This window comes from Patiria miniata, unplaced genomic scaffold (assembly GCF_015706575.1).
Source record: "Patiria miniata isolate m_02_andy unplaced genomic scaffold, ASM1570657v1 HiC_scaffold_12, whole genome shotgun sequence".
Lineage (NCBI taxonomy): Eukaryota > Metazoa > Echinodermata > Asteroidea > Valvatida > Asterinidae > Patiria > Patiria miniata.
This window is the reverse complement of record NW_024037050.1, coordinates 3,400,310-3,427,630: the sequence shown is the minus strand read 5'-3', so window position 1 is coordinate 3,427,630 and position 27,321 is coordinate 3,400,310. Positions and strand designations below refer to the sequence as shown.

The following is a 27,321-nucleotide window of genomic DNA, read 5'->3' as shown; positions in this document are numbered from 1 at the left end:
TCTACGTCTATGTCATATTGGCCTCTGTTTTTCTCTCCATGTACATACAGTGAATCTTAATTTGACAAGACAGTGACTTAAGTAAACATCAATCATGCTGAAAATGCAATTACTGTCACCCACAGAAGGATGAATGGAAAACAAATGCATTAGCAGACCTGCCTATCTTTGGGATCACAAAACTGTATTCCGAGACGAAAAGAACCAATCACAATGTACGTACCAAGTGCTACTCGTCAGGCAACTGGTGTGAAGCACGCATGCGCTGAATGACGAAGCATCAAAGCACAGCACCACTTTGCACGTGCTACTTACCATAGACCAGCCTGCGAGGGCTAAACTAGCTACATATATGCTTGCTCGGCGATGGCACAGCCAGCCATTATGCACTGTTGTTGGCCGTGATGTACGTGTTCATCTTGTCAAACCGTGGACGAAAAATGCCAGAGAACAAAAGAGAACAATATCGCCCATGATTCCCAGCATACGTCCGCGATTGGGGTCGTGTACAAAACCTATGGGAGTCTTCCTAAAAAGTTAAAAAGAGGGACAATAGGACGTCCACGATCGACGGTGAACACACGTTTGTGTGCGTGCACTGTGTGTAGGCCGTTCGCTGACTGATGGCTGCTCAACGAACTTCGTGTAAACATTGGTAAACATCACTATCTTTGCCACAATAATGACTCAACCTCAGGTTTACTATAATTTATTTCACATTTAGAAACTTACAATTTTATTCACCGAGTCTCTTAATAAATAAAATAAGGAATCCAGTTTAAGTTGCAAAGTAGGCCCGCGCAATTTTTAGTTGCTGAACGCAGGGGGAGTGAACATGTGAGTGCAGTGCTCACACAGTCGCGCCAGCAGCTTGGCAGTAGAGGGGACGGGGGCGCGGTGGAAAATACTTTACTTCTGGATTTTTGCTATGATTTAAAAACTAATCACAAGTCCGCGGGCACCCGCCTGTTACGGGAATCGGGTACCCGGTCCCAACAATCGGGTACCCAGTCCCTTACTTTGGTTAAATGAAGAAAGAAAAATAACACAAATTGAAAATTTATTCTAAATTTCATAATTTCTTGCTTTGTTTATGGTGACTTCTTCATCAAGTCGTTAGATTTGTCGCAACTTGGCCGATTACGTACTAGTCTTATACCAGTCGCGCCGATGGAGTTCGACCGAAGTTCACGGACAAAATACGACTATCTAACGACTTGTCATCAAGTCTAATACGCCTCTGTTTTGCAGTGTTGAGTCCCCCCCCAGTCCATCACAAGCCCCGTCAAAAGTATATCGCAAAATTCTTTCACAAGTCTAGTGACAAGTAACAGCTGGGATGAACATTGCCGAGTTTCGGCAGGTTTGAAATTTGAGCCCATATGTTACGTATCCCTGTGGATCTTACGTGTGACGTGCGTTCTTATTGTATGTAATACGAGAAACTGACATGGGAACTACGCCTGCAAGCCAATTGATACGGGGAATCACCACATAGGAATTTTTTCCAATTTAATTATCATATCAACCTCTCATTCTTGCTTATGAGACATGTCGGATTGCAATTGGAAACTGTTGAGAGGGATTTTTTCATGGCATACAGTGAATTTTGCGAAGACTTGGTTTCCTGAGCTGCAATACATATATGTGACCTGTTCTGTCAAAATCAGACTTTTCTGGGCATAGGGTCAAAAATGATATTTTTGCATATTGTTAAAATGTTCTTTTTCCTTTTAATAGGTGGTTTAATTTTTGAAACCGGTCATTCCTTGGCAAAGTTATGCTGTTTTGAAGTTCATTGTGTCGAAAAGTAGAAAATACAGAAAATGGCCTCGAACGTCACAAAACAGTAATTTCTTTAACTGATATACCTTAACAAATCATCAAAAATACTATATTTAGAGTTCAAATTAGGGTTTCAAACTTTTATAGTATATTTAAGGCATGTTCAGGATTACAAATATGTAAAAATTTCAAAATTGAAAAAAAATCACCCCCACAGAGTTTTTTGGCCCTATCTCAATTTCAACCTCTGCCCAGAAGCGTCTGCTTTTGATAGAACAGGTCATATACGCAGACGCACAATCACAAACCACACGACCCCCAGATTCTTACAAATCAGCCGTAGTCATAACATCTGATACACGCGCACATTTTCTGAAAACCGAAAGTGTCCCATAACAAAGGAATGATTTTGCCACAGTTCATTCGAATAGCCTGTGACTTGACTTGGGTCTGGAGGACTTGTGATGGACATGCGAGGACTTGAGATGCGCATGACTACAACACCGCTACATATAAGCTTTATTCTGAAAGACTGAGCACTGACTGACCTGTTTCTTGAGGGAGTCTACCTGGCTGGCACTGGCCTCACACTCTGCATGTACGGTCTGTAGGTGCTTCTCTTGCTCTGTCATCTCTCCCATCAGGCTCTCATATTGACCTCTGACCTCATCCAAGTCGCTTTGAAGCATCTCCATCTAAATATGATCGAGAAATTATTAGCCGTAAAGGGAATGTACAACATTGGCTTTTGCTGCAATTTTCATAAATAAATGGATTGGAGGATTAGTATGTTATATAAAATATTGTTAAACTGACTTGTTTCATGTTTTGGGCTTGTAGATGCTGGAAAAACCAAGAAAACCTATCATGTTCTTGTAGTCTGGTTCCCTGACCCCACTTAAGATGAAACGAAGCAATCAATACACTTTGGGGAATTGTAAGGTCAGAGAATCAGTCTAGCAGGCTTGTACCTCTTCACAGGTGTGTGATCAATTGCAAAGAAAAGTCAGAATAACTAAATATGAAAAGTTAAGAACAGTTTTTGAAAAAAGCCAGTTTTCTCCAACGCTGGTCGGCTGACCAGCGTTGGAAAAATACAGTTTCTCTTGAAAATGTCAGCCCACGAGGAGCCACGATTTTAAAGGATGCTTTAGACTGTCAGTCCCTAACAATTTAGTAAGGTATTTCGTGATAATTTGACCATTTCGTTTTTTTATGTTTGCAAATGTTGTATTTTCCCTTTAAGGTTGTTTCATTAAAGGCACATTGGATTTGCTTTTCATGCATGTTGTTCATGCCAAATAATAACACCACTCAAAAAACTGAATTAGAATGCTCAAACCCAGAAATTTGGGTGTGGGATATCCTCTCCAATGGGATGATCACTAACCTGCATGTTGTGAGTGCAGCTCAGGCTGCTCATCTCTTCTGTCATCTCCTCTAGCTCCCGCTGCAGACCCTGCACCTCGTTCTTGTATTCATCCTGGGCGGCCTGCAGGGTCTCACATTGGTATCTGCTGTCTTCCAGCTCATGGGCAGTCATATTGAGGGAGTTTTCCTTCAGAAGGATGGTCTGGCGTAGGTCTTGCACGGTAGTGACCATATTCGCTAGTGCATCCTAGGGCATCGAGGAATTGGAGAATACGATTATACTGATACTATACCCAGATGGAATTTGCGTCGGGGTGATGCAAATCAATATTAAAGGGAATATACAACATTTGCAAACATCGAAAAAACAAAATACCAAAGTTTTACGAAATACCTTACTAGGATGTTGGTAAATTACGGTCTTAAGCATCTTGTAAAATTATGGCACCTGGTGTGAAGTCATTTTCAAGAAAAGTGGTATTTTATTGTAAATTTCCAACGGTGGTCGGCCGACCACCGTTGGAAAAACCTAACCTATTTTTCAACTACTGCTCCAAATTTACCATTTTTTCACTCCAAATTTTGTTTGCTATTGGTTACATGTTCATGAACGGATGCAGGCCAGCTAGACTGGTTCCCTTACCTTACAGTTTTCCGGCATCTATGAATTGATCCATATCATCTTTAGTGGAGTCAGGGAACCAGACTACTTGAACATTTTAGTTTTTCTTGGTTTTTTCAGCATTTTTGAACACAAAACTTCAAACATGTCAGTGTAACAATATTCCCTTTAAGAAAACTCCATCTTATGAATAGTTTGATTGCGGTACCCACTGCTACATGCACATCAGATTCGAACCAGCCAACCGATCCCGCAATCTCAGTGGGCACTAGAAAGCAGGGGGCGGTGGGTTCGAGTCCCACTCGAGTGATTGTTTTCCAACTTTCAGTGTTTATATGTCAGTGAAGGGCAAAACCTAATATTGGTGATGATAATGACTAATGTAACCCTTGCTGGGCAATTTTTAGGGCACTGTGTGACATAAAATTGGGCTCATCTGATTTTTTAAACTTTACCCCTTGTTAACTACATCTGACATATTACGTTCACTGATTCATCATGTTAGTACTTTTTACTGCCTTCCTCACAGTATAGTCTCTACTTTCACAACTTGTGTCAACAAATTTGGAGGGGTCATCAAAGTTTGGTCCCATGTGTGACATCAGACGTAAAAATGTTATCTGGCCCATATCAGAAATTCACACTTTTCTGCAAAATTCTAAGGACACACACACCCTTACTAATTTTGGAGTAAGACAAGTTTTTTTTTTTTGCGATTTACAGAATACATAAACAATGTACACCCTCTCTTTTAGTTTTACTAAATAAGAATTGTTCTGTGGTCACGTGTGGGACATTTCGATTGGTCACGTGTGTGACATTTCAATCGGTCACGTGAGTGACATTTTGCAATTAACTTTACGCTAAATTTATGCACGGAAAGACCAACTTGGGGACCGTGACCATTCAGCCCTGGTATGAAAAGGGCCCCCCGGTACCTCGTCCGGTCCAGAGCCAGTCCGGTCTTCAGCCCAGTCTCGTCCAGTACATAGTCCTATCTGACCAGAAGTTTTGAAGTCAGTCAGGCGCATCAATTTATTGCTGGTGCCCTTCAGAGAACAGCCAGAGCAGAACAATAGCAGACTTACCGGATTAAAGATAAAATCCTATTGTTCTATTGTTTAGCGCTGAGAAATAAAAACCACAAGCAGGTTTCTTCTGGGATATATTACATGTGTCAATACTTCCAAACAATAGACCCCAGGATAGAGGAGTTCCTGATTAGCAACCGGACCAGCTCCTGGGCTGGTAGCTGGGACGGTACGAAAGGACTTCTTGGGAGAGGACGAGCTTACCAGGGGGCCCTTTTCATACCGGGGCTGAATGGTCACGGGCCCTTATGAAACATCCAAAGAAATTTGTGTCTTTACTTACTAGCAAGTATGGGCATTTAGCACTGGTGTCTATGGGAATTTTAATACAGGGGTGCGTCCCTATGGTCCCCAAGCTAGACTGGAGCTAGTCCGAAAATTTGCAACTGTCAATACTGTGTATGAGAGTCCCAAAAAATGCAATACAAGAAAATAGACTGGCACCTGAAACAACCAGTCCAACAACCCTTCAGTACTGCATCCATCAACCGTGCCAAAAGCAATCTGGCATGTCTGGTTCTTGGCTCTATTTCTACACATTTCTCCATAGTCAGCCACCAAACTTATGAAGCAGTCAGTCTTTTCAAACAGTTGGACCATGGTTGGATATGTCCCAGTCTAGTATTCAGCCTCAAGTTGATATCACTAGACTTACATCTAAGGTGCAAAATATTGAAGAAAATCTGCTTTAAAAACTGAAATACTGAGGCCCTTGTCTTTGCCTCCTGAACATTTTTGGAGAACGTTGTCAGTCAAAGAGTGAGTACAGTTGGCCTGATATCATTTTGCACATTTTTTTTCAGCACGAGAGGTCCCAGTCTGGACTGGAGCCCACATTCTCAACCCAATAAGCCTCTGTACTAATGACGTCACACGTTTAGTTTACGTGTGTGCTTTCCTATGGTGCTCAGTGGATCATGGACCCCCATTGGCTCCATAGGAAAGTACACATGCAAACAAAGTGTGACGTCATTAGTACAGAGGCTTATTAGACCCTGAAGCGCCTGAAACCGCACTGCCTGTTACTCACTGGAGCGGCTTAAACCACTGGAGCACTCAAAAGCTTTATCGATTCTTCAGTTAATAAATACAATATAGCACAGGTGTTAATGGTCAATAACATTTCCCAAATACCTTATCCTCAGCTGCCCTCTTCTGCAGCAGCACTATAGTTGCACCTGCTGCATCCAAATCATCTTTTGCTCTCGTCAAATGAGTATCCTGTAAAAAATAACAAGAAAAGATATTTGAGAGATAATATTATGTAGAACATCAGGCCAACTAGAATACTTATTGCGTTTATCAAATATCCACTATTCTGCCAGTCCATGTGGCAAGACATATAGATAGATAGAAAGATACGTTAGGTAACAAGTGTGATTGCATAAAAAGCTCTGGCCGTCTTGTATGAAAGTCTAGAACGTTGACCGAAGGTTACGCATACATGTATACGAGCCTGGGCCGCTGTCTCGCGTCAATCATGCTGCGCTAATCTGTCCCCTAAAAATTGATCAAACTAAGCCCTCAAAGTCTCCCATAAAATGTTGCATACTTATTCACGTGGTATTATAACGCGCTGTATGTACCACGTGACTATAACATTACTGCATTTTCATTGTTTGTTCATTAATCATGTTGCTCTTCCTTGCTCGAGAAAATGTCACAACATCTCAATCATAACGGTGTTTAGTCGAGAATAGCGGTTGGCTGGATACGATGCTTAGTACGAATTCTGAGAAGAGATTCAAAAAGGCATTTTGGGTTTCCAGGACAAGTTTGAAACATGTCCATGGGGGCCAAAATGCAAACAGCATGCAGGCACATGGGCATTTTAACCCGATTCTGATTAGGGACGTGCCAAGTGAATTTAACCTGGCAGAAATTCGCCGTTTGAAGCCCTGCCGCTCTTCTGCCGCTCAGAGCAACAAGACTTGTTGAACTTTCGGCAGAACGCTGGCTATTGCTTCAAACGTTGTCTTTCTGCAGTGTGTATTTCAAATTTTGGGCCATTATTTGAGTAACACACGGCAGAAGTTTGACGTTTGAAGTGGGCCTAAAATACGACCAACACCAACAGGTACATCAATAGACGAACTGTTTACCTTTTCACTGCACAGGTTCTGCAACTGACTGTTGTCGGTTTGTAGCCGTTCCATGACCTCTAGGCTCTCCACCAGCTGTTGTTTACTGTCGGAGCCCTCACGCAGCTCGGCTGACAATTTCACATTCTTCTCAAACTCCCCGTCCAGTTTCTCCATCAAGGACTAGGCAAACATCAGGTCAGGGTACATTTTACAGAGATGAAACTGGCATGTGGCAAAAAAATCGGAAAATAGGCCGAACAAAAATACGTGTCCGAAATCTGGGCCGCGCTGCCATTACACACATATACATGCATGTACAATACACTTCATGCCCAATTTCCGGACACCAACTCCTGCTTTATTTTTGATTCAAACAAAATTTTACGATGAAAAAAAAAACGGTTAGTGTTTTCATTGCATAAAATGCCTGAATTACGGTTAGAGTAATGGAGTCATCAATAAAGAAGTTCACTTCTTACTTGAGAAAGTCGAGGGAAAAGTCCGAAAGACAAGGGCTCCGTTCATGGTGCTTCAATCATGTCCATGATTCAACCACTTGCATTCATACATGGGAAAATATCAGGCATTATCGTCTTTCTCTTCCAACAAATGCCAGTGAAATGTTTCGCTAATGCTCTCTTCGCTATCCTCGAGATAATCATCATGATTTTTAAAGCATTGCATTTTGTACAACTGAATCTGAAACCTCCGAATATTGCACAACATAATGATTTCATCCACAGGATCCTTCACAAGGCTACCCGTCCCGGCCGGCCATGTGCTAGCGGACGGTACGGTGGTGCGGTACGTACGCTGGTACCATTGTATATTCGCACGCACGTGCGACACAGTGATTTTTCCATGTCACCTGTCAATGTTAAACCTTTTGTCCAGCCGGAGAAGGCTCCGATCAGTGTTATGCCCTGTGTTTCTACCGTTGAAACTCTCCAATAACGACTGGTGAAAGAGATTAAAACTACGTTCGCGATGATTTTAACACGCCATTTCCATCGACTTTTCTTCGAAATTATGATTGAAATAAAATGACATTTTGTGAATAAATCATCAGAAAATCAAATTTTGTGGGACACACTGTAAAAAAAATCGGAAATTTCGTTGGAAAATTCAAAAAGTCGGTTTTCCGATTAAAATCGGAAAAGTTTCATCTCTGATTTTATCAACGGTAATAGGTAAACAGAATACGACATCTCTCAAAATGACTGTGTGAGAATATTTCAGCTTGTAAAGCTAGCCAATAGACCTTTATCATGCTGCCACCATTTCAGTCATGTTCCCTGTATCCAATAACAGTACTGAGTGATAAGTTTTAATATCCAAAAAGGAACCAGACTATTTTTTCTTCCAGCCTCGCTTTGGTTATGTCTATTTGAATGGGAAAAAAGGTGTGGCATTACTTAATGAGTTAAGTAATGGCACTTGAAAGAGGAACCTTAAATCTAACCCTCCTCTATCCTCCAAAATCCTCCTGACGTTTTTTGGAGGATTGAAGATGAATGGTGTTTGAGAGACATGAGGATTTTGGAGGATTGAGGATGAATGGTGTTGAAGCACATGAGGATTTTGGAGAATTGAGAATGAGTGGTGTTTAAGAAACATGAGGATTTTGGAAGATTGAGGATGAATGGTGTTAAAGCACATGAGGATTTTGGAGGATTGAGGATGAATGGTGTCGAAGCACATGAGGATTTTGGAAGATTGAGGATGAATGGTGTTGAAGCACATGAGGATTTTGGAGAATTGAGGATGAGTGGTGTTTAAGAAATATGAGGATTTTGGAAGATTGAGGATGAATGGTGTTAAAGCACATGAGGATTTTGGAAGACTGAGGATGAATGGTGTTTGAAGAGGAGGATTATTTTGGAGGTTTGAAGATGAATGCATTTGGAGAGGCAGAACTGTCTGACAATTTTGAGGTATTGAGGCGCTACAAGGGTATCATTCATTTGAACATAAGTGCAAACATTTGAAGGATTTTGGTGGATTGAGGATGGTGCCTGGCAAAAGGGCTTAGGGGGTTAGGGTTAATCTAGGATTTTGGAGAGGGGCAATTTTCCAAGTGGGAATTCCACATTGTAATCCTTCTTTAAGTTTTGAATTAGGTTTTCACTGACAACCTCAAAAGTCATTGTGGGTGATCGTTGTTTCATCTCCTACCTGTATCTCCTCTGCCATTGTCTGTCTATGGTCCCTCCCCTCCCTGATGACCGACTCCAATTCCTCCTGCCGTTGCTCCTTGAAGTTCACCTCTTCCTGCAGCGTGTTGCCGACGTCCTGCAGCTCCCGTTTCTCTTCGGTAAGTTTCTCCATCTCTCGCTCAGCCGTGGACAGCTCCAACTCGATACGCAGGACCTGGGTGGGAAAGTTGTCAATAAGAAACAGGGGTATTAACACCCATTTGAATTGAAACTTAGATACTGGCAACAGAAGCAGAATTGAGAAGGATGCAGCTACAACGTGGTTGAGCCGAAGGCATGTAAAGGCATTTTAGGCAGCCGCCATGAGACCCCGGCCCTGTCTTACCACACAGCACAGCTGGATCAAAAGTGTTGATTTTTGCAAAGGAAGGCAAACCGGAGAACCTGGAGAAAATTCTCATGGGGCAGGAGAGAATCAACAAACAACTGTATTCACATATGACTTGAGACGGGAATCGAACCTGAGCCACAGCGATGAGAGGCGAGCGCTTTACGCACTGCGCAACACATGCCAGTTTGAAGTTCCTGAGCGATGATTCTAGTCAACCCAAATAAAATTTGGATTCAGACATGGCAACTTGGGAGGAGGGGGAGGGTGGGGGAGGATTGGTCGCCCGACCTCATGACTGTACATGATAGCGTGTGACTGTGATTCCTTGAGGCTGGTGGCCTGTGCCCATCCCTAATCTCCGAGCATGGAGGAAGGCAAAACAAACTTTGTTATTGTCAAAAACCCATTCAGTCCCCCCTCTAGACAAGTGGTCCACGGACTGCATGTGTCGCGCCTTTTTTCCCTATTTGTGCATTTTTAAACAACCTCATATGACCCCTACATGACCTTAGGCCTCCAATTTCGGATGAGTGGAGATGAAGCCCCACCCAAGGATCACTCCATCCAAGTTATACTAAAATCCACCAAATTCTGTAGACAAACAAACATTTGGAGGATATTTGGAGGATATTTATACAATGACCTCTAATGACCCCATATATGACCTTTGACATCAGCAATCCGATGAAGAATTGTGTCTTCCAGTTCCCACCCAAGGGCCACTGCATCCAAGTTTCATCAAAATCCATGAGAGCATGTAGGAGTTATACATTTTTTGTTTTAAACTAAACCGAAACTTTAACCTACATACGGTCAGACAGAATTTATAGACTGGTTAGTGTCTCCCAAAACTTTGTTTAGGTGGCACAAAAATGAGCTCCCCCCCAAAAAAAAAAAATTGGATCCCACTTCTGCCACTATAGACAATTCCAGGCACGTGATCACTGCACCTCACAAGGCCCCCTTCAATGGCGAAAGAATTGTGTACACTATTGTGCGAAGCTACTGCCCCGTGACAGATTATCTGAACAATAGCTAGCACACTGCTTTCGCCAACGAAGGGGGCCTTCCCGATAAGATTTGATAGCGTGCCCGGCTTGGTCAATACCTTAGATTCCAGGGCAGCGACATCTCTTTCTCTCTGTGTGGCTGCCTCACGTAGTTTGTTCTTCTCTTCCTCCATCACTTTGTCTGCAGACTGCAGCATGATTCTCATATCCTCGGCCTCACTCTTGGCAACTATACAGTGCAACACAAACATGATACAGTTTAAAATTAATTCACCTAAAGTTCCATTGGGTGCATTTGGTTAGCTCACCCAGGTCGACACGGGTCAGCCCCGTGCCGTTCGATTAGCTCTGACGTCATTTTTGGGGCTAACTCTGGTCAGCCACCACAGACTCTGCTCGTGGAGCAGAGTCACAAGTGCAAGTACGTCACGCATGCGTTGTTCATTCCCTAGAAACTGACAAATAGGGCAACCAGACAGCGGAAATCTCAAGTGGACTTAAATGTTGACTTTATTTGAAGTCTAAAGGTAATCATTAATTGAGTTCATTGCGGCTTTTGAGGTGCAAATTTCAGCCCAACTTTTGTGAGTTTTGCAATTGACTAAAAGGCAGTAAATCTCAAACTACGACCGTTTTGTCAGTGGCGTTTTGTCAGTGGCTTCGGCCGCGGCCATCACATCAGGATCATGATGGCCCATGGTTGAGCGTTCGATTAGCCCGGCTGTCGTGGCTGACCCCTCTGCCTTTACCTGTGTCAACCCAGGTGAGCTAAACGAACGCAACCATATTAATTCACCTTTACATACTTTACTGGAGCAATATACATAATTTACTGGATACAATATTTTCTGTGGAGCATTAATACAGTAATTACTACAAAACATGGAATTTTGGTTGATAAACGGCTCTCACTTAGCATGTATTTTTCATCCTCACTACATGCGCGTGCTTAGCAAATCCATACAAATTGGCTACTAAGTCCTCAAACCTATACTTACTGCAATAGTCTTTCTGCATGTCTTCAAGTCGTGCAGAGAGCTTGGACGCTTCAGATTTTAACCCCATCTTTTGTTGCTGTTCTGATTCCAAAAGCTGCAACAAAGAATCGTTTCAACAAGACATCTATTACTTGGCAAATCCAACACTTCGGGTTTCTTAGATCTTCAGGCTCATACCGGTACTTGTTAGCAGAACCAAGAACCAGAAACAGGGTGACCGTAAGGTCATGCCCAAATTCTGCTAAATGCACTTCAAAAATCTGTCAGATTAATCAAAAATCTGCCAAATTCCCCAGAATCACTCGAAATACACTATAAACACTTAAAATCGCATGCAGATGTTGTAGTATTGCCTTAATTAAGGTTCAAATGACCTTATAAACAGTCTGTAGTCACAAAAAGATGTTATTAAGTTGCGTAAATTTCAGGCAAAATCCGGTTCCCAGTGAACCTCAGCAGCTAGACCAGGCAACCTGTCCCATTATGCAAGGGGTTTGCTTGAATAGATTAAAGCTTTTTTAAACAAATGTGCCATTTTTTTCAAATTTGCTATGTTTTTCTGTTAAATAACCATTTTTTGAGAATTCTGCCAGAAATCTGCCCAAAAAATCCATTCTGTCGAATTTTCTTTCAAACTCTTTTTTTTCCAAAAAATTCTGTCAAATTTAGCCGAAATTCAGCTAAAACGGTCACCCTGACCAGAAACAATCCGATACTGCCACACTCAGTCAAATAACATCCCTGGACATTTTCAAAAAGTACTGAAATCTCATTTACTTCACTAGTTATTTCGCTAGAACATGACTATTGTTTTGTGTAGGCGCCCTGATCAGGTTTCCGAGTGTTTGAGTAACATTTACTATGGACAACTCAGGTATACATGACAATCGCACCAGGGATTGTTACTTAGACAAAGACAATAACGGAACAATTTGTAAAGAAGCAACAAGCCCTGGTTGAAATAGTGACTGTGTTTATACTGATATTGAGCCTGTTTATGCTCCACTTGTTTGATTGAAAACCCAGACAACTAGGTAACTTAATGTGGCTATGGCAGATTTGCAAACATTGAATTCCCAAAAATAGTAGCATCCCCAAGCAGTTCAGGTCATGGGCTACCTACGGTTCTTTTGGGTTTTTTTAATTTCACCTTCCGACATTGCCTTCCCCGCAAAATAAAAAAAATTGTGCCTCCCAAAAAAACAAGCCCGACGGATCCTCCTACTTTTGAGGGTCTCAAATTTAAGACTTACACTTATAGGTTTACACACTTTAAACTCGACACCCGAATCTTGGAATCTGGAAACATCTTCCTAACCACCAGACCTATGTGATCAGCCACTGCCATGGGTATATTATGTTCTACCAGTAAGTCAACGTATCTTTACAACCGTGATCTTTACAACCCTGCATTGAATACTATTCCTCCAATTCCAAAATAGACCAACCCATTAAGTCATACCAAATGGTGTCTTGTCCAATCAAGGTCGTGCTTAATACCAGATATGTGCGCACAAATGTTTGATATGCGTTCACGCATGTACAATGCGCGCGACTGGACCATGCAGTGTGGCATTGGAGAGGTGCTGGGAGGTTGCCCACGTGTGGAGTGGGAGGGGGGGGGGGTTTCTAATCAATCAGTCTCTGACCTGCTTTATCTGCTCCAGTTCTCGTTCCAGGAGGGCCTGTGTCTGCTTCAGTTTCAGATGGCAGGTGTCTCCGTCTTGCAGACTCTGCAGCAGTCTGGAGTTCTCTTCCTGTTAAAGTTAGTAACAAAGACTCATTTCATAAAATCCGAGATTAAGTTCCCAGTAAGTAAATTCATAATAGCACTGGGCGAGTAACCCGATTATGTGAGTACTCGCGAGTAGATTGTGCTACTTGTTCTACTCATGATTTTTCATCTACTCAAGTACACGTCCTGGCGCGAGTAGAAACAGGTATTCGCGAGTAGCAGTTTATTTTTACTAGGATTCCACTTTCAACAAGTAAATTTTCAAGTACAATGACCCAAAACATCGCACGGAAAAGATATTTCAGTGCTCAAGAATGTGGTGTGACTTCCATGTTATTTGCTCATAGTTACTTCACGTCATACTAACATGTCATTTTTTGGGGGGCACTTTTCTGGGAATTTGTTTTACTACTCACGAGTACTAGACTCCTCCACCCACTACTTGCCCAGGCCTAATCCACATTAGCTCCATTAGATCACTTACAAGTTGCAAGACTCTCTGAGCAACCTATGCAGGCTTTCAAGTAGACCCAGGTGGAAAAGAATAACAGTAGGATACACCCAAAATAAAGTACAGAACAAAAGTAGGACTTTAGGGGACAAAATCAAGAATAAAAATAGCACTATTGCGGGCTTTCTGGAATAGTTTTTGTTGATACGTGACCCTGCCTACAGCAAGCCTTATTTGGCACATTCTGTGCTGGAAACTTGTGCTCCATCCTCAAATAAGCTTTTGGAAGTACAGTTGCAGTGCTCCTGCGCCCAAGCCTTTCAGTGTGTGATTTACATCAGGGCAGTGTGTAACACAGTTATGAAATACATTCAATGAGATTGCATTTTCGGAGTTGTGGGACAAAAAAAGTAGGAAACAGTAGGAAAAGAAGGAGCAAAGTAAAAAAAAAAAAGTAGAAAAGGTAGGAATACTTGAAAGCCTGCTTATCTCGAATCTTCCAAAATGAAGCTATCAGTTTGTCAATAGGCTTCCTTATGTTTAGGTTCTTCCCCCCTCCCCTTTCAATATTTCATTTCTCTTCCCACCAAACTGAAATTGAACAACTTGGTGATCATTGTGATCATACCTGGAGTTTCCTAACTTCCTCCGTCAGCGCTTCATTGCACTGTTCAATCATGTGTTCCGGTATCTCCTCATCAACGATACCCTCTTGATCTCTGAGAGGGGACAAATCCTCGGGGAGTGACGAATGTCGACGCGGATTGATTGGAGTGCCGTCGCCAGCGCTGGGCACGATGACCACTCGGTTGCGCAGGTTGTGTGCCACCTTCTTTGGGGTGGTAATAGTCTGAAATAAAGCAATGTTCAATTGATTCAGAATAGCTAATAAAAATCGTAGTATACAAATATTGTATGCTTCAAGTGGTGTAGTAAAACTAGCCTTCCGAGGTGATCCATGGACATTCTATTTTCCCGAGGCGAAGCTGAGGGAAAATAAAATGCTCCATGGATCAACGATGGAGGCTAGTTTTACTTTACCGCGAGATAAAGCATGCATTTGCACATAAATACTGCACCGTGGATATAGTACTTTGGTTGCTAATGGTATAGTACTTTGGTTGTTACGAGTATAGTACTTTGGTTGCTACGGGTATACTTTTGGCTGTGCACTGAAAGATAGCAAAAATAGAAAGTACCATGTGACTCGCTCTCGGCCAATCAAGACACAGAATCTGTGGGTGAGGTGTTATAAAATAAGCTGTTGTCGTAACGTGATGGGGAAAAAACACTTTTGCCATTTGCATAGAGACATGGCTAATTGCCTGCATATGTAGCACGACAGTATATGAAATATGCCGTGCCAAACTAATGCAAAAGTGGTGTACATGCTTTACATTAAAAAAAAAAAACCATATTCGGAAAATGAAATTTGAATACATGTAATAGTATGAAAAGGCTCATCGTGACTGATGATTTTTGAGATTAACTGAGCAAAGTTTAATTTCAAGGTATGAGATGGTATGAGGCGACAGGTTTTCTAGGCGAGCCATTGTCCAAGAAACAGTCAATGGGACAACACATTCAACAGAAAACTTCTCACCATGATAGTCCTCATGTGTAGATTGTTCATGGTGTCCCTCTCAATCTTGGTCTTGACCTTGAAGGCCTCCAGGGCATTTTCAAGCTCGTTGACGGTCTTCTTGTAAGACGCTACCTCGGCTTCCAGCTTCAGCTGGGTCTGTCTCATCACCTCTGTCTGCTCCAGCAGCTCCTGTCTCGCCTTTAAGAGTTTGAGGAAAAAAAATAATCTTATGGTAGACACTTGAGTTTATTTGCAAAATGCACATGAAATCATATTGGTATTTTTTTGTCAGGGATCATCAATACGACTAGAGCCATATGAGGAAAGAGTTTTGACAAATATGATCAATTTTGACTCAAATTTGCAGTACAATTTCACAAAGGGCACGTAAGGCTATAGGACTTTCACAAAGCGTCACCAGTTTTCAAGTTTTCAGTCACTTTCACTGATAATACGATTATAGGGCCTATGCAATGTCATTTTATTAATGCTATCCTTGAAAAGGCACTTTTGTGTCCTGTTTAACCCTATTTTCAATTTGCCATTTTCAAGAGTATTTGTGTGTTTTGGGTTTTTATGCTAATGCAAATTTACATGTACATACTTGTGTTTATGATTAAAAGTGGGATGTCATTCCAGGCAGAAACCTCAATGTTACAGCCATTTCAGTACCAAAAGTTGAGAGAATTTTGGATATTTTGCTATCATAAATTTTCTTTTCTTTGGCGATTCCTTGTTGTTTCTGTACAATAACCAAACTTTTCTCACAAATGTTTTCAATAAGCAATGTTTCGGGTCACAATTCAAACAGAAAACCCCTTAAACTGAACAGTGTCTTCCTGAAATTACATCACATCAACAGCGCCCTCAGTTGTCAGGAAAAGCAATTAAAAAAGTGTACAGAAGGCCAATTTTCAGAACAGTTAACTAAAAGGGATGTCAAATAGTTTTCATACACTTATAAAGGAGTAGAAGGTTTTAGAAAATATGTTCCCAAGTAAATTTCATCTCATGGTTCCTTTAAAATAACCCATAATCTCCTGAAAGAATGTTGTCCCAATCTCCGACCAAAAATAGTGCCCAAACTGGTACCCCACATTCTGCAACTGTCTTTACATACGGCTCTTCCAGGCCGGTTTCCTAAAGAACATTTTACAGCTAACCATTCAAAACCTAGTCAATGGAAATTGTTTTCCAAAATAATGATCAGAACTAATAACGATCAGAAACAATCGTTTGATTTAATTTAGCATAAATTTAATTTAGCATAATGCAAATGACAGGCTTGTGCACCGTTGGTTGCCAAAAGGCAACAACAGCCACCCAAATGTTTTTCTGGGTGTTTTTTTTTTTTGGGCCTGCATTGTACATTGTACACTGTGATATGAACATTCTAAAACCCGCCCACATTTCAAGAGGTAAACAGTGTCGCATGACCGAAACAAGCAGTTTTGTAAACAAATGTGATTTGGTTTATGGCTAGAGCACGGGAACAGCAGTTCAGTGGTCTAGGGTTCAGGTTCTGCTGGAGACAAATTGTTAAATACTAAAATGCACAAGTGTACTGACTGTGTCCCTCTCAGCCTGCATCTGTTTACACTGTGTCTTGTATTTGTCTATGGTGGAGGAGACGGCCATGTGTTGGTCTCCGTGCTGAGACGGTGTCCGGGAGGGAGAAGGGCACACACTGGTTCGTCTGTCACCTCCTGAGTAAAAGACAGATAGAAGGGATTGTCACATCACACAAAATGAGTTGAAATCTTCTTGTAACTACAGACACTCAAAAGCCTGAAGAAACCTAGTGAGAGAAAACTGGCAGAGATGAAATGCTTAGCCTGTGACTGGGGCTCCAAAACCCCACTGAATTCCTGTGATTGGCATAATGCTTTCTAAAACCAAATTAGACAAGTGGTTTTTAATAGTGGTGTTCATTCTGAAATGTCTGATATTGTATTTTTTCACATTTTCGATTTGAATTCACATTTCACGTTGATAGACGCGTCTATAAACGACTGTTTCGTCAAACGTTAAAAACAAACATGAAACAGCTATCAGATTGGTAGTTCTGATGCGTCCTGCTAAGATGCGTTTTAGTGAAATCAGTCTTAGGATGCGTCTTAGCTAGGATCGATCTTAGAGCAGGGACTTGTCTTAATTCCCAAGATGAGTCGTAAGATAAGAAGAGTTTCATGAAATCTACCCCTGATAAATTACCAAGCACTTATCAATAGACACATAATAACTGTATGAATGAAAGTTACCCAAACTTAAAAATATATTTTCCTATGAATTTATTAACTTGATAAAAAGTCCCAAATTATATTTTGTTTTGTCAAGGGGATATTATTTAAAGCCTCACCCTCTATACTGGCCATGAGTTCTCTGAAGACCTTCTCCAGGTGTTGGGAGCGATCGTGGTCGTGCTCGATGGCTGAGCGCACCGTTTGCAACGCCATCAGTTTCTTGTTTTCATTTCGCAGATTGCGATTCTCCATAGCGTACTGCGTGACGGTGGGATTGTGGGACAACTGCTGCTTCAATGCTCCTATCTCATTCTTCAAGTCATTCTGAAATGGATAAACACACAAAGCAACAAATGAATACCTCGAATACTTCCCATTAAGAAAAACCCAATGCAAAAACACACAATGTATCTAGCTCATTTCCTTGCCAGATCTCATCCAAAGAAATTCTTATTCAGCAAAATATAAGGGGGGGTAGTCTAGGGGCTAGACGTTGTTATCGTTTGATACCCGATAAACCGCCGCCGCAAGAGGGCGCTATCAAGACCAACCAATATCAACCACGAACCCGTCAGAACAACGTCTCTTTTGTTGTGTGTAGTATGTGTGGGACTGAAAACGGACCGTAATTGCCTGCAGAAGTCGCGCATGCGCACTAGTTTCCCCCATTTTTCGGGGGAGATTTTAGGAATTGCCTAGACGTTCTGACGGGTTTGTGGGTGATTATCGGTTGGTCGTGATAGCGCCCTCTCGCGGCAGCCGGTTATCGTGGCGGCGGGTTATCGCATATCAAACAATAACAACGTCTAGCCCCTAGACTACAAGGATGGGGGGGGGGGGGGAGTCTGGAAATTGGATGGGGGGGGGGGCCTTACCACCATCTGATCCTCAGTAGCTTCCTCATTGGCCTGGCTTTTCTGTAACCTTGCGATGGTGTTCTCACGGAACCTGACGATCATCTTGGTGGATTGCAGGTATTGCTCCTTCTTGTTGGACAGGTCTCCCAGCCTGGAGATCTTCTCAAGAAGATTCTGTTCAACAACGCAAACAAAAAAGAGGCAAAAGTAAATATCCTGATGACGGAACTGTACAGGTTCTGCTCAATATATTTTGGCAAGTTTCCTTGTGCGAGAACTAAGAGGCAATTGTAGCATACATGTAAGCAATTTCTGGAATAGGGATGTCCTGAATGTATCGAATACTCAAATATTTGATCAGTTATCGATCCTATCACACAAAACACACAAAGGTGGGGCGTTTTTTGTCAGGTACCACTTTTTTATCAATGGTAACTTTATAAGATTTGAGGCTTTGCATGGTGGGGTATCGGTATCGTTTCGGTTTGCAGTAACACCATGTGGTAATAACTACTGCTTAGAAGATATTACTTCTGAAAAGAACTTGTCCTGCTTATTATCAACTTTGCTAAGTAGTTTTTGTTTTGTTCTGATAAGAACAGTCCAGCTGTAAGTTCTAGACCAAAGACAAGTTCGTTTAGAACTTACAGCAGGACTGTTCTTATCAGAAAAAAAAACTACTTAGCAAGTTGATAATAAGTAGGACAAGTTCTTTTCAGAACTAATATCTTCCAAGCAGTAGTTATTACCACATGGTGTTACCGCAAACCGAAACGATAACGGTAACTTTATTGTCAATGTTGGTTCATTGTTCAAATCCTGGTAGCAGGTTAAAGCCTTTTTACAGTTAAAAAATACTTACTGCAAAACACTCCAGTGCCCCATATTGATTGCCGCACGCCAGTTTTAACTGGCACACTCTTTATGCAACTTTTTACCAGTGCAGTGTGCAGTTGCAGCTTTCAGTTTTGAATATCCAAACATTTGGTCAAACGCAGTTTTGAGTAATCAAATACTACATTATAGGAAAATGGACAGCGATTTTCTGGAACATTTTTGAGGTCAAGACTGTTTTGAACCTCTCACCACCCTCTCAACATCACTTAAATAAAATAGTTTAATTTGTGACGATAAATATACCTTGGAAATTCCTAGTTTTTGAGTAAAATCCATATTTCGTGAAATCCTTGTGGAGACCTATCCACCTTCACAAATTGCCTTGTGGAGACCTTTACAAACTTTTGTTCTATATTATATTTGGGTCTCCACAAAGCATCATTTTTGAAACTCCATTACAAAAATTACACTGCATGGGCCTTTTAAACAGGATTTCTAATGAGAAGTCAAAGTAAAGACCCAGTCAAGAGCAGAGAAAAACCCAAACAAAACAAAGTGGGGGTTGAGTTTGGTCGTACCTTTTTTTCGATGTCAGTCTTCTCCCTGAGGTACATTGCATCCAGGAAATAACTCCTCCATTTCTTCTCGCCGTTTCCATGGATAGCTGATACGGCGTTGCTAGGGGTGGTTAGACTTGTGGGTGTGTGCATGCCTGAACAGCAAAATGTCCAACAAGCAGAGGAAAGCTGTATCATGTTTAAGACCTTTACTATCAGTCTACCAGCAATAATGATGATCAAGGCATCCACATCAGTATAACTGAGAGTTGTTTTAATCTAAACTGCAGAAATCACACTTTTTTTCTTTCGACACTCAAATTTGTTCGGCATTTACATTCACATAGTAAGGACAGGCTTCAAACAATGACATCAAAAATGACAAAAGTCAAGTACTGAACATTTCTGTCCAAATCTCTGTTGTGGTTAAAAAGTCAAATGGTCTAAGACCAAAAAATAAAGTCTCCGGTTTCTGGTCTGCACTGGCGTTGCCGTAGCCTTGCGCGTCGGCAAAATGATGTCTCAAAACTGCCATACTCACTGCTGCTGCACCGCTGGTGCAAAATTTTAAAGTGTTTTTAGATGGGGTTACGATCAAGTGTAAGCTTTATGTGGCCTATCTGGGCTCCCATATATTTTGAACTAAATTTAGTGGGGCACCATTTGCAGACGGTGTTGTAATTTTGTAAATGTGTGCGTCTGGCAGCCAGATTGAGGGGGCGATGGTTTTGTATCTGGAACCTGTAAATGCTTTTTTATTAGCAAATTGAAAGAAGTGCACCTTTCGGTCAAATTAACCAAAAGGGATGTCAAACAGCCCTCATACATTTAGGAGGAGTAGAAAGTTGCACAAAATGTGTTCCTGAGAAATATCCATTGCATGAACCCTTTAGACAGGTTTACCCTCCTACTGTTGGTGGTATTGCCTGGTGACAGTTTGAAGCCGTCAAAACCTTCAACTGATAGGTTTGATGCGACACACTTTTTCAGCTCTGCGGTAGTGAAAGAATGGGAGGGTTTGAGAGGGCCAACAGTGGGGGATAAAAGTACTCAAATCTACTCCCAAATTCAAGTTAGATTTAAGTACCTGAGGTATTTGGATCCTGCGGGATATGCCTGTATTGCAGGAGTTGCTCGCGCAACCGTTTGATTTCCATCTGCAGGTGGAGTGTGTTGCCTTGCGTGTCTTCATTCACCACAGCCTGCAAGCAAGGTACAAGTGACCCCATCGGTGACCCCAATGTACAAGTGACCCCCTCGGTGATCCATGGAGCATCCTATTTTCCCTCGGCTTCGCCTTGAGAAAATAGAATGCTTCATGGATCACCTCGGGAGGCTAGTTTTAACTACACCACTCGAAGCAGTCAATATTTGTATTAACCTATTATGTAAATTCAGAAGGCAGAGTTGTAATGAGTCACTGATTTGTGTGAGTCGAGTCGAGTCGAGTCGAGTCATCGAGTCAAGTCAAGTCAATTCGAATCACAGCGGTAGTCGGGTCGAGTCAAATATTCAGCTCGAGTCAGGTTCTTAGCAATAACGTACATGAAGTAAGTAATATATGATGATTAATTAAAAAACAATTACTGACAATCAAGAAAAATATGAGAGTACCTTGTTCTTGATCATCTTGGCTCTCCGTGCGAAGTTTAACGTTGAGAGTGTTTCGCCAAAACATCTGGGAAATATAAAAAAGTGAATCTTAATTACTCCCAACCCAAACTCCAAAGATGACCAAAAAGCAATGAAAGAGCAGTTCACGAATAATGCATTTTTTTAGAACACTTACTTTGCTCCAGGATGCACGTTGGCAATTATATACGTCTTCGCGTTTCCGCCCAAGGAGTCCTAGAAACAGAAACATGATTTGCAAAAGACATAATATTTATAAATGGCCATGTAATGCCCACATTATAGCAAGAATGTTTCACACCAGTGTGATAAAGTGTTTCACAACAAATAAATCGCAAGATTTGAATAAGCAATTACTAACCCCCCCCCCCCCATCCCCCGCCGATTAAGAAATGAGATTGGCGTCAACTTCTGCATTTAACCAACATGGGGTGGGGTGCTGCAGTTCTGTGGGGTGCTGTAGTTCATTTACGGTGTTCGACTTGTGTGCCGTGGTACATACATGTATGTTCGAATCCTGACCGTGGGAACATAGTGCTTGTGCTTTTGAGCAAGGCACTTTACCATTTTTGCTTCGTCCTTCGGATGGGACGTAAAGCCGTAGGTCCTGTGTGTTGTGTAATGCATGTTAAAGAATCCAGTAACACTTATCGCTAAGAGAAGGGTTTGCCCCGGTGTTTCTGGCAGTGGCTGCAATATGCGCCACAGCACCTTGTTAACCATTATAAGGTGCTACCTAATGGGTCTCATATTTCTAAACTTTATTAACTTTTCTTTACTAATAGTCATAATTTCCAGCGCCTTGAGTACCTAATTGTTGGTAGATACGTGCACTATATAAGACTCCGGTATTATTATGTCCAACTTCATCTCTTAACATATTGTAACGTCTCTCTGGGTTGAGAGACATTATCAAATAAAGAGTCAGATACAAATATCTTACACACACACTCTAGTACTTTATTCGTGATTATTTACATCTCAGGTCAATAGAGGGCGCACTATATACAATGTAAAGTTAAGGCGTACATGTGTACATGTCAGGAACTCTGTCGGGGTCAGAGCCCAGAGCAACAATCTAACGCATCATACGTGCGGGAGCTCTGTGTAGGTCAGAGCTCAGGAACCTACTGGGGAAGAGCCCAGTACAACAATGACCAGAATTACTATTTCTGCGCGCTTTATATAGACTTTTGGGGGCGCGTCTTAGCCAATGGGAGCATTGGATTCTAGTAGTTATGAATAATGCATCCGTGTACAAAGGCACGGGGAAAGTTCTCTATGGGAGATTTGTACACGACTGACTTGGACATTCTAGTGGAAGAAAGTCCGAGAGCAGTGGTTAGCGGGCGAAGTACGATCACTCGTGGGTGCCTTACGGGGAACTGATCCTCAAGGAAAAGGGAAAGGGAATAACTTCTCGGTACATAGGTTTGTGTACAAGACTTAGTCTCTAGACTAGGTAAGAATCTACACACTAATGCTATGGAGTAAAACCATGAGATGAAGGACGTAACCCGACCTCTAGCTACCGTAGTTCTCGGCCAGTGGGTTAGCGGGACACACTCGCTGGGGTGTACGGGGTCACTAAGGGGTGAATACACGGGTAGGTTTTAGCGAGCCACATTCGCTAAATGCTCGGGGTCAATGTGGGTCGGATGCGAGGTAAGGTGTGTGAGGGGAATTCGCATCGACTCCGGGGAAAGGTGGACGGAAAATGGCCTAAGTCCTAAGTACATGTCCCATGGCGGTACATGTTCAATAGCAGTGAGTGCTACACGCATTGCGCGCTATACAATAGCGTACTGTACAGTGTGCTGCACACTTATACGTGTGTCTAAGACTTCGTGGTAAGCTTCGCGCTGTGTGAGGGCACACAGGATCGCTGCAAGCATTACGCTGTGCACGGAGTGGAATGGATTGGTGTGGAAAGAAGTAAACTACGCAATTTGCGGGAACGCAACACTATCTCCCCCTAGTTTTTACAACGTCCTCGTTGTAATAAAAGGAATTACTGAATAACAAGAGTTAAGGAAAAGCAAAGATAAATGGAGCGCTAAAAAACATGCAAAAAGTGCAAAACTTAAAAGTGAACATAAAGAAAACAAGGAACGGTTACATTTCCTTTAAATGCGGATAAATGAGAGATAATCAAAACAAAAAGAAGGTAAATATTCATCTAAAACGACGAAAATAAAAGTTCAGTGTCCATAACGATGGAGGGAAAAACACTGAGTTTATCGGCGCAGTTCATCGACCATGAATAAGCGTCGTGGAAACGGAGCTGGGAGACTAGAAATAATCCTGAAGTCTCGCTGGCCTTCTCTTAGAACGGGTACTCCTCCTCTCTGACAAGGGCGAAGTTCCTGTCGCAGAGGGCGCTACAGTTGGTGTCGGGGAAACAGATACTGTAGCAGGCGGGGCTGATGAGGGGTCATCAGCGCGTTTGGTGCTGGATGTTTTCCTGGCGTTACTGCGGGGGACAGCATCATCCTTTGAAAGAGAACCCTTCTCCATCAAAGTTTTACGAAGGTCCAGCATCCATTTTGGGACCTCGTCACTGAGATACTGCTTAAGTCGGTCATGGTGAAGAATTTTTGTTCTTCCCCGTTGCTTGAACCGGACTTCAAACAGAAGATCACTCAATGTGCTGAGAATGACGCAGGGGCCTGCCCATTTAGCTCGTTTTAGCTTGGGAGATAACCCAGGGGTTTTTGTGCTGTCTCGCATGTACACCAAGTCACCAATTTGATAGTTTCTTTGGGAAACTCGGGGATCGTGGTCTTTCCTCTGTCTTTCAGCGGATTTACCAAGATGTTGGCGAACCAGATGATGGACGGTTTCCATCCGTTTCCTCACGGATGCAACATACTCGCATTCATCTTGAGGTTGGTCCTCTGTGTTGGGGCCACCGAGTACAAGCGCAATTGGTAGATGGGTTTCTCGACCTAACATCAGCATATTAGGCGAGTAACCTGTAGATTCATGCTGGCAACTTCTGTACGCTGAAGTTAGAAGTGGGAGGTGGATGTCCCAATTGCGTTGGTCACTGTCAACATACACTGCGATCATGTCAACCAGAACTTGATTGAATCTCTCCGCCTGTCCATTGGCGGATGGATGGTATGGGGAAGTTCGAGTCTTGTGGATCTCCAACAGCTTACAAACTTGTTGCATGAGATGAGACTCATAAGTTCGGCCTTGGTCGGAGTGAATGTCAAGGGGTGGGCCAAAACGGGAAATATATTCGTAGACGATTTTATGAGCCACCGTCTCTGCCTTTTGGTCGGGAATCGGATAAGCCTCCATCCACTTTGTGAATTGGTCACCGACTAAAAGGATGTATTTGTTCCCATTGTCACTGATAGGGAATGGACCAAGGATGTCCGTGACTAGTCTGTCCATCGGTGCTCCGACTCGATAATCCTCGAGGTGTGCCCTGGGGGTTGTGTGTGGCCTTTTGCGGGCACCACACTTAGCACACTTGCGGACCCAGTCACGAACTGTTTCCTTAAGCCTGTACCAGTAAAACTGGCATTTGATCTTCTGAGCAGTTTTCTTCACCCCGAGGTGAGCAGAGGTGACGGCGTCGTGTGCAGCTTGAAGAACGGCACTCTGCAGTGCTTGAGGAATCACAAGTTGCAGGTAAGATTGGGTCTGGTCAGGAGTTACCCATCTTTTAAAAAGAACACCGTCTTTTAGCACCAGCTGTTGCCATAGCAACCACAAGTTCCTAGTGGTGGGACTTTCGCGTGCTATCTGGTCTCTGCTTGGTCTCTCAGGTGATTTGGTCATCAACTCAATGATGATCTTCAGGTCTGGATCTGCTCTCTGCAGATTAGCTATTTCCTCTGTCGTGTAGCCACCGACCCAAGATGTGGCTCGTCCGGCGCTGGGACCGGCGGGGGCGCTAGGAGGGGCACGATCACTCGTGACCTCACCATCTTGGTCGTCTTGCTGTCCGGTTGGACTCGATTGTTCTGCAAGTTGCTGCCCGGCACTTGAACCGGCATCGGCATCCTTTTGCGGGATGCAGGGCGCGTTGCAGTTCATCTCTCTTCCAGCTGAATCAGAGGATTTTGTAGCAGGTTTAGTTCGGTTGTTCGGCCGTACTACCCGAATGGCTGTGGGCAAATTGGCTTGCCCGGGAGTTTCTCCAGTAGGCGTGGCTGTGTGCGAAAAACGACCTTTGAACTGTCCATCGTCAAAGTCGCTGCAGGTAAACTCACTGCACGAGCGCCAAATAAGTTTACCAATGCTACACACAGGAACCAGTAGGAGGGTTACCAACGTTGCCATCAGTACGAGGACTGTCCGTGGGGATACGGGTTTGGCCTGAGGGTTGACGTCATTGCTCGAGGGCTGATCGTCAGCAGCTGAAGTTCTCTTTGGGAATTGAACTTCAGCGGAGGTAGCGTTTACTCGTCTGGTCGAAAGGGGGACCACATCGTCGACTTTCGAAAAATCGGACCACAGCTCGCTTTTGGCTTTGCACTTCTCGCAACCGCCGCAGGGGAGTTCAGCGAGTATGGTCGTTCCGTCGTAGCACGGACAATCGTCAGGGTCACATGGCACCCTAGAGAGGGCATCTGCGTTGCCATGTTTCCTCCCTGGTCGATGTTCGATTTTGAAGTCGAACTGAGACAAGATTTGAAGCCATCTTGCCATCTGATCGACAGGCTCACGAAAAGACATGACCCATCGAAGAGCGCTGTGGTCAGTTCTGATGAGGAACTGTTTGCCCAGTAGGTAGTGTCGGAAGTACTGAAGGAAGGTGACAATTGCGAGGAGTTCTCTCCTCGTAGTGCAGTAGCGACGCTACGGCTTTGTCATCGACCGACTAGCATATGCTATCGGCCGTTCTTCCTCCCTCTGGGTCCGATCACACCACTGGAGTTGCGATAGAGTAGCACCGATGCCACTATCTGAAGCATCGGTATCAATGATGAATAACCCATCATCATTGGGGTATGACATGACTTCGTTGCCGGTGAGGGCGGCCTTTAATTTCTCAAAAGCCGCTTGACAGTCATGAGTCCACTTAAACGTCTGTCCGGCCTCTAACAGACGATGTAAGGGGCTGGCTATCGTGGCGAATTGGGCCATGAACCTACGGTAGTAAGAACATAGTCCCAGGAAAGAGCGTACTTCAGTTATGTTCTTGGGGGTGGGCCAGTTCTGCACAGCAGAAACTTTACTAGGGTCTGGTTTGACACCATCTGGTGTGATGATGTGACCGAGGAACAGAACTTCCGTCTGGAAGAGTTCACACTTGCTCGGTTTCAGCTTCAGTCCAGCGTTTCCTAGTCGGCGTAGGACTTCACCAAGACGCTCAATATGCTCGGAAAATGTTGATGACAGGATGATGATATCGTCTAGATATATCAGCAGAGTTCGCCATTGCAAACCTTTGAGTACTAGCTCCATACAGCGCTCAAAGGTACTGGGTGCGTTGCATAACCCAAAAGGCATGGTCACGTACTCGTACAGTCCACTTCGGGTTACGAACGCGGTTTTGGGGCGGTCTTCCTTCTTCACTTCAATCTGCCAGTAGCCCGACTGCAGATCGAGGGTGCTGAAGATTTTTGCCCCACTCAGGCAATCTAGGCAGTCATCAACACGGGGTAGGGGATACGCGTCACGGCGCGTAACATCGTTCAGCTTACGATAGTCGACACACGGACGAGTTGTGCTGTCCTTTTTCCTGACAAAAACCATTGGTGATGCCCAGGGGGATGTTGACTCGCGGATCACACCCGCCTTGAGTTGGCTTTCGAGAACTTTCTCTTCCTCGCCCTGAAATGCCTTGGGGGGACGGCGGGGAGGCTGTCGTATGGGGCGTGCGTCGCCGGTGTCAATAGTGTGCTGCACTATTGACGTTTTTCCCAAATCCTCCGCGGATTTGGCAAAAGTGTT

The 27,321-nt window shown here is 43.1% G+C and overlaps 1 protein-coding gene across 1 annotated transcript in view; it reads right to left on the bottom strand.

Moving 5' to 3' along the window:
- Positions 1 to 2,276: 2,276 nt before the first annotated feature.
- LOC119745557 (kinesin-like protein KIF15) overlaps positions 2,277 to 27,321 on the bottom strand; it is a 43,478-nt gene continuing 18,433 nt past the window's right edge. The window contains exons 10-26 of the mRNA XM_038221984.1: positions 21,563 to 21,621; positions 21,388 to 21,451; positions 20,861 to 20,975; positions 19,795 to 19,928; positions 18,398 to 18,553; positions 17,639 to 17,846; positions 16,849 to 16,985; positions 15,298 to 15,477; positions 14,323 to 14,544; positions 13,158 to 13,265; positions 11,509 to 11,602; positions 10,609 to 10,739; positions 9,129 to 9,323; positions 6,972 to 7,133; positions 6,004 to 6,090; positions 3,176 to 3,403; positions 2,277 to 2,480 (exon numbers count right to left, since the gene is read on the bottom strand). Of these exons, the coding sequence (XP_038077912.1) occupies positions 2,292 to 2,480; positions 3,176 to 3,403; positions 6,004 to 6,090; positions 6,972 to 7,133; positions 9,129 to 9,323; positions 10,609 to 10,739; positions 11,509 to 11,602; positions 13,158 to 13,265; positions 14,323 to 14,544; positions 15,298 to 15,477; positions 16,849 to 16,985; positions 17,639 to 17,846; positions 18,398 to 18,553; positions 19,795 to 19,928; positions 20,861 to 20,975; positions 21,388 to 21,451; positions 21,563 to 21,621 (2,469 nt within the window). The 3' untranslated portion in view covers positions 2,277 to 2,291. The remainder of the gene's footprint in view (positions 2,481 to 3,175; positions 3,404 to 6,003; positions 6,091 to 6,971; positions 7,134 to 9,128; positions 9,324 to 10,608; positions 10,740 to 11,508; positions 11,603 to 13,157; positions 13,266 to 14,322; positions 14,545 to 15,297; positions 15,478 to 16,848; positions 16,986 to 17,638; positions 17,847 to 18,397; positions 18,554 to 19,794; positions 19,929 to 20,860; positions 20,976 to 21,387; positions 21,452 to 21,562; positions 21,622 to 27,321) is intronic.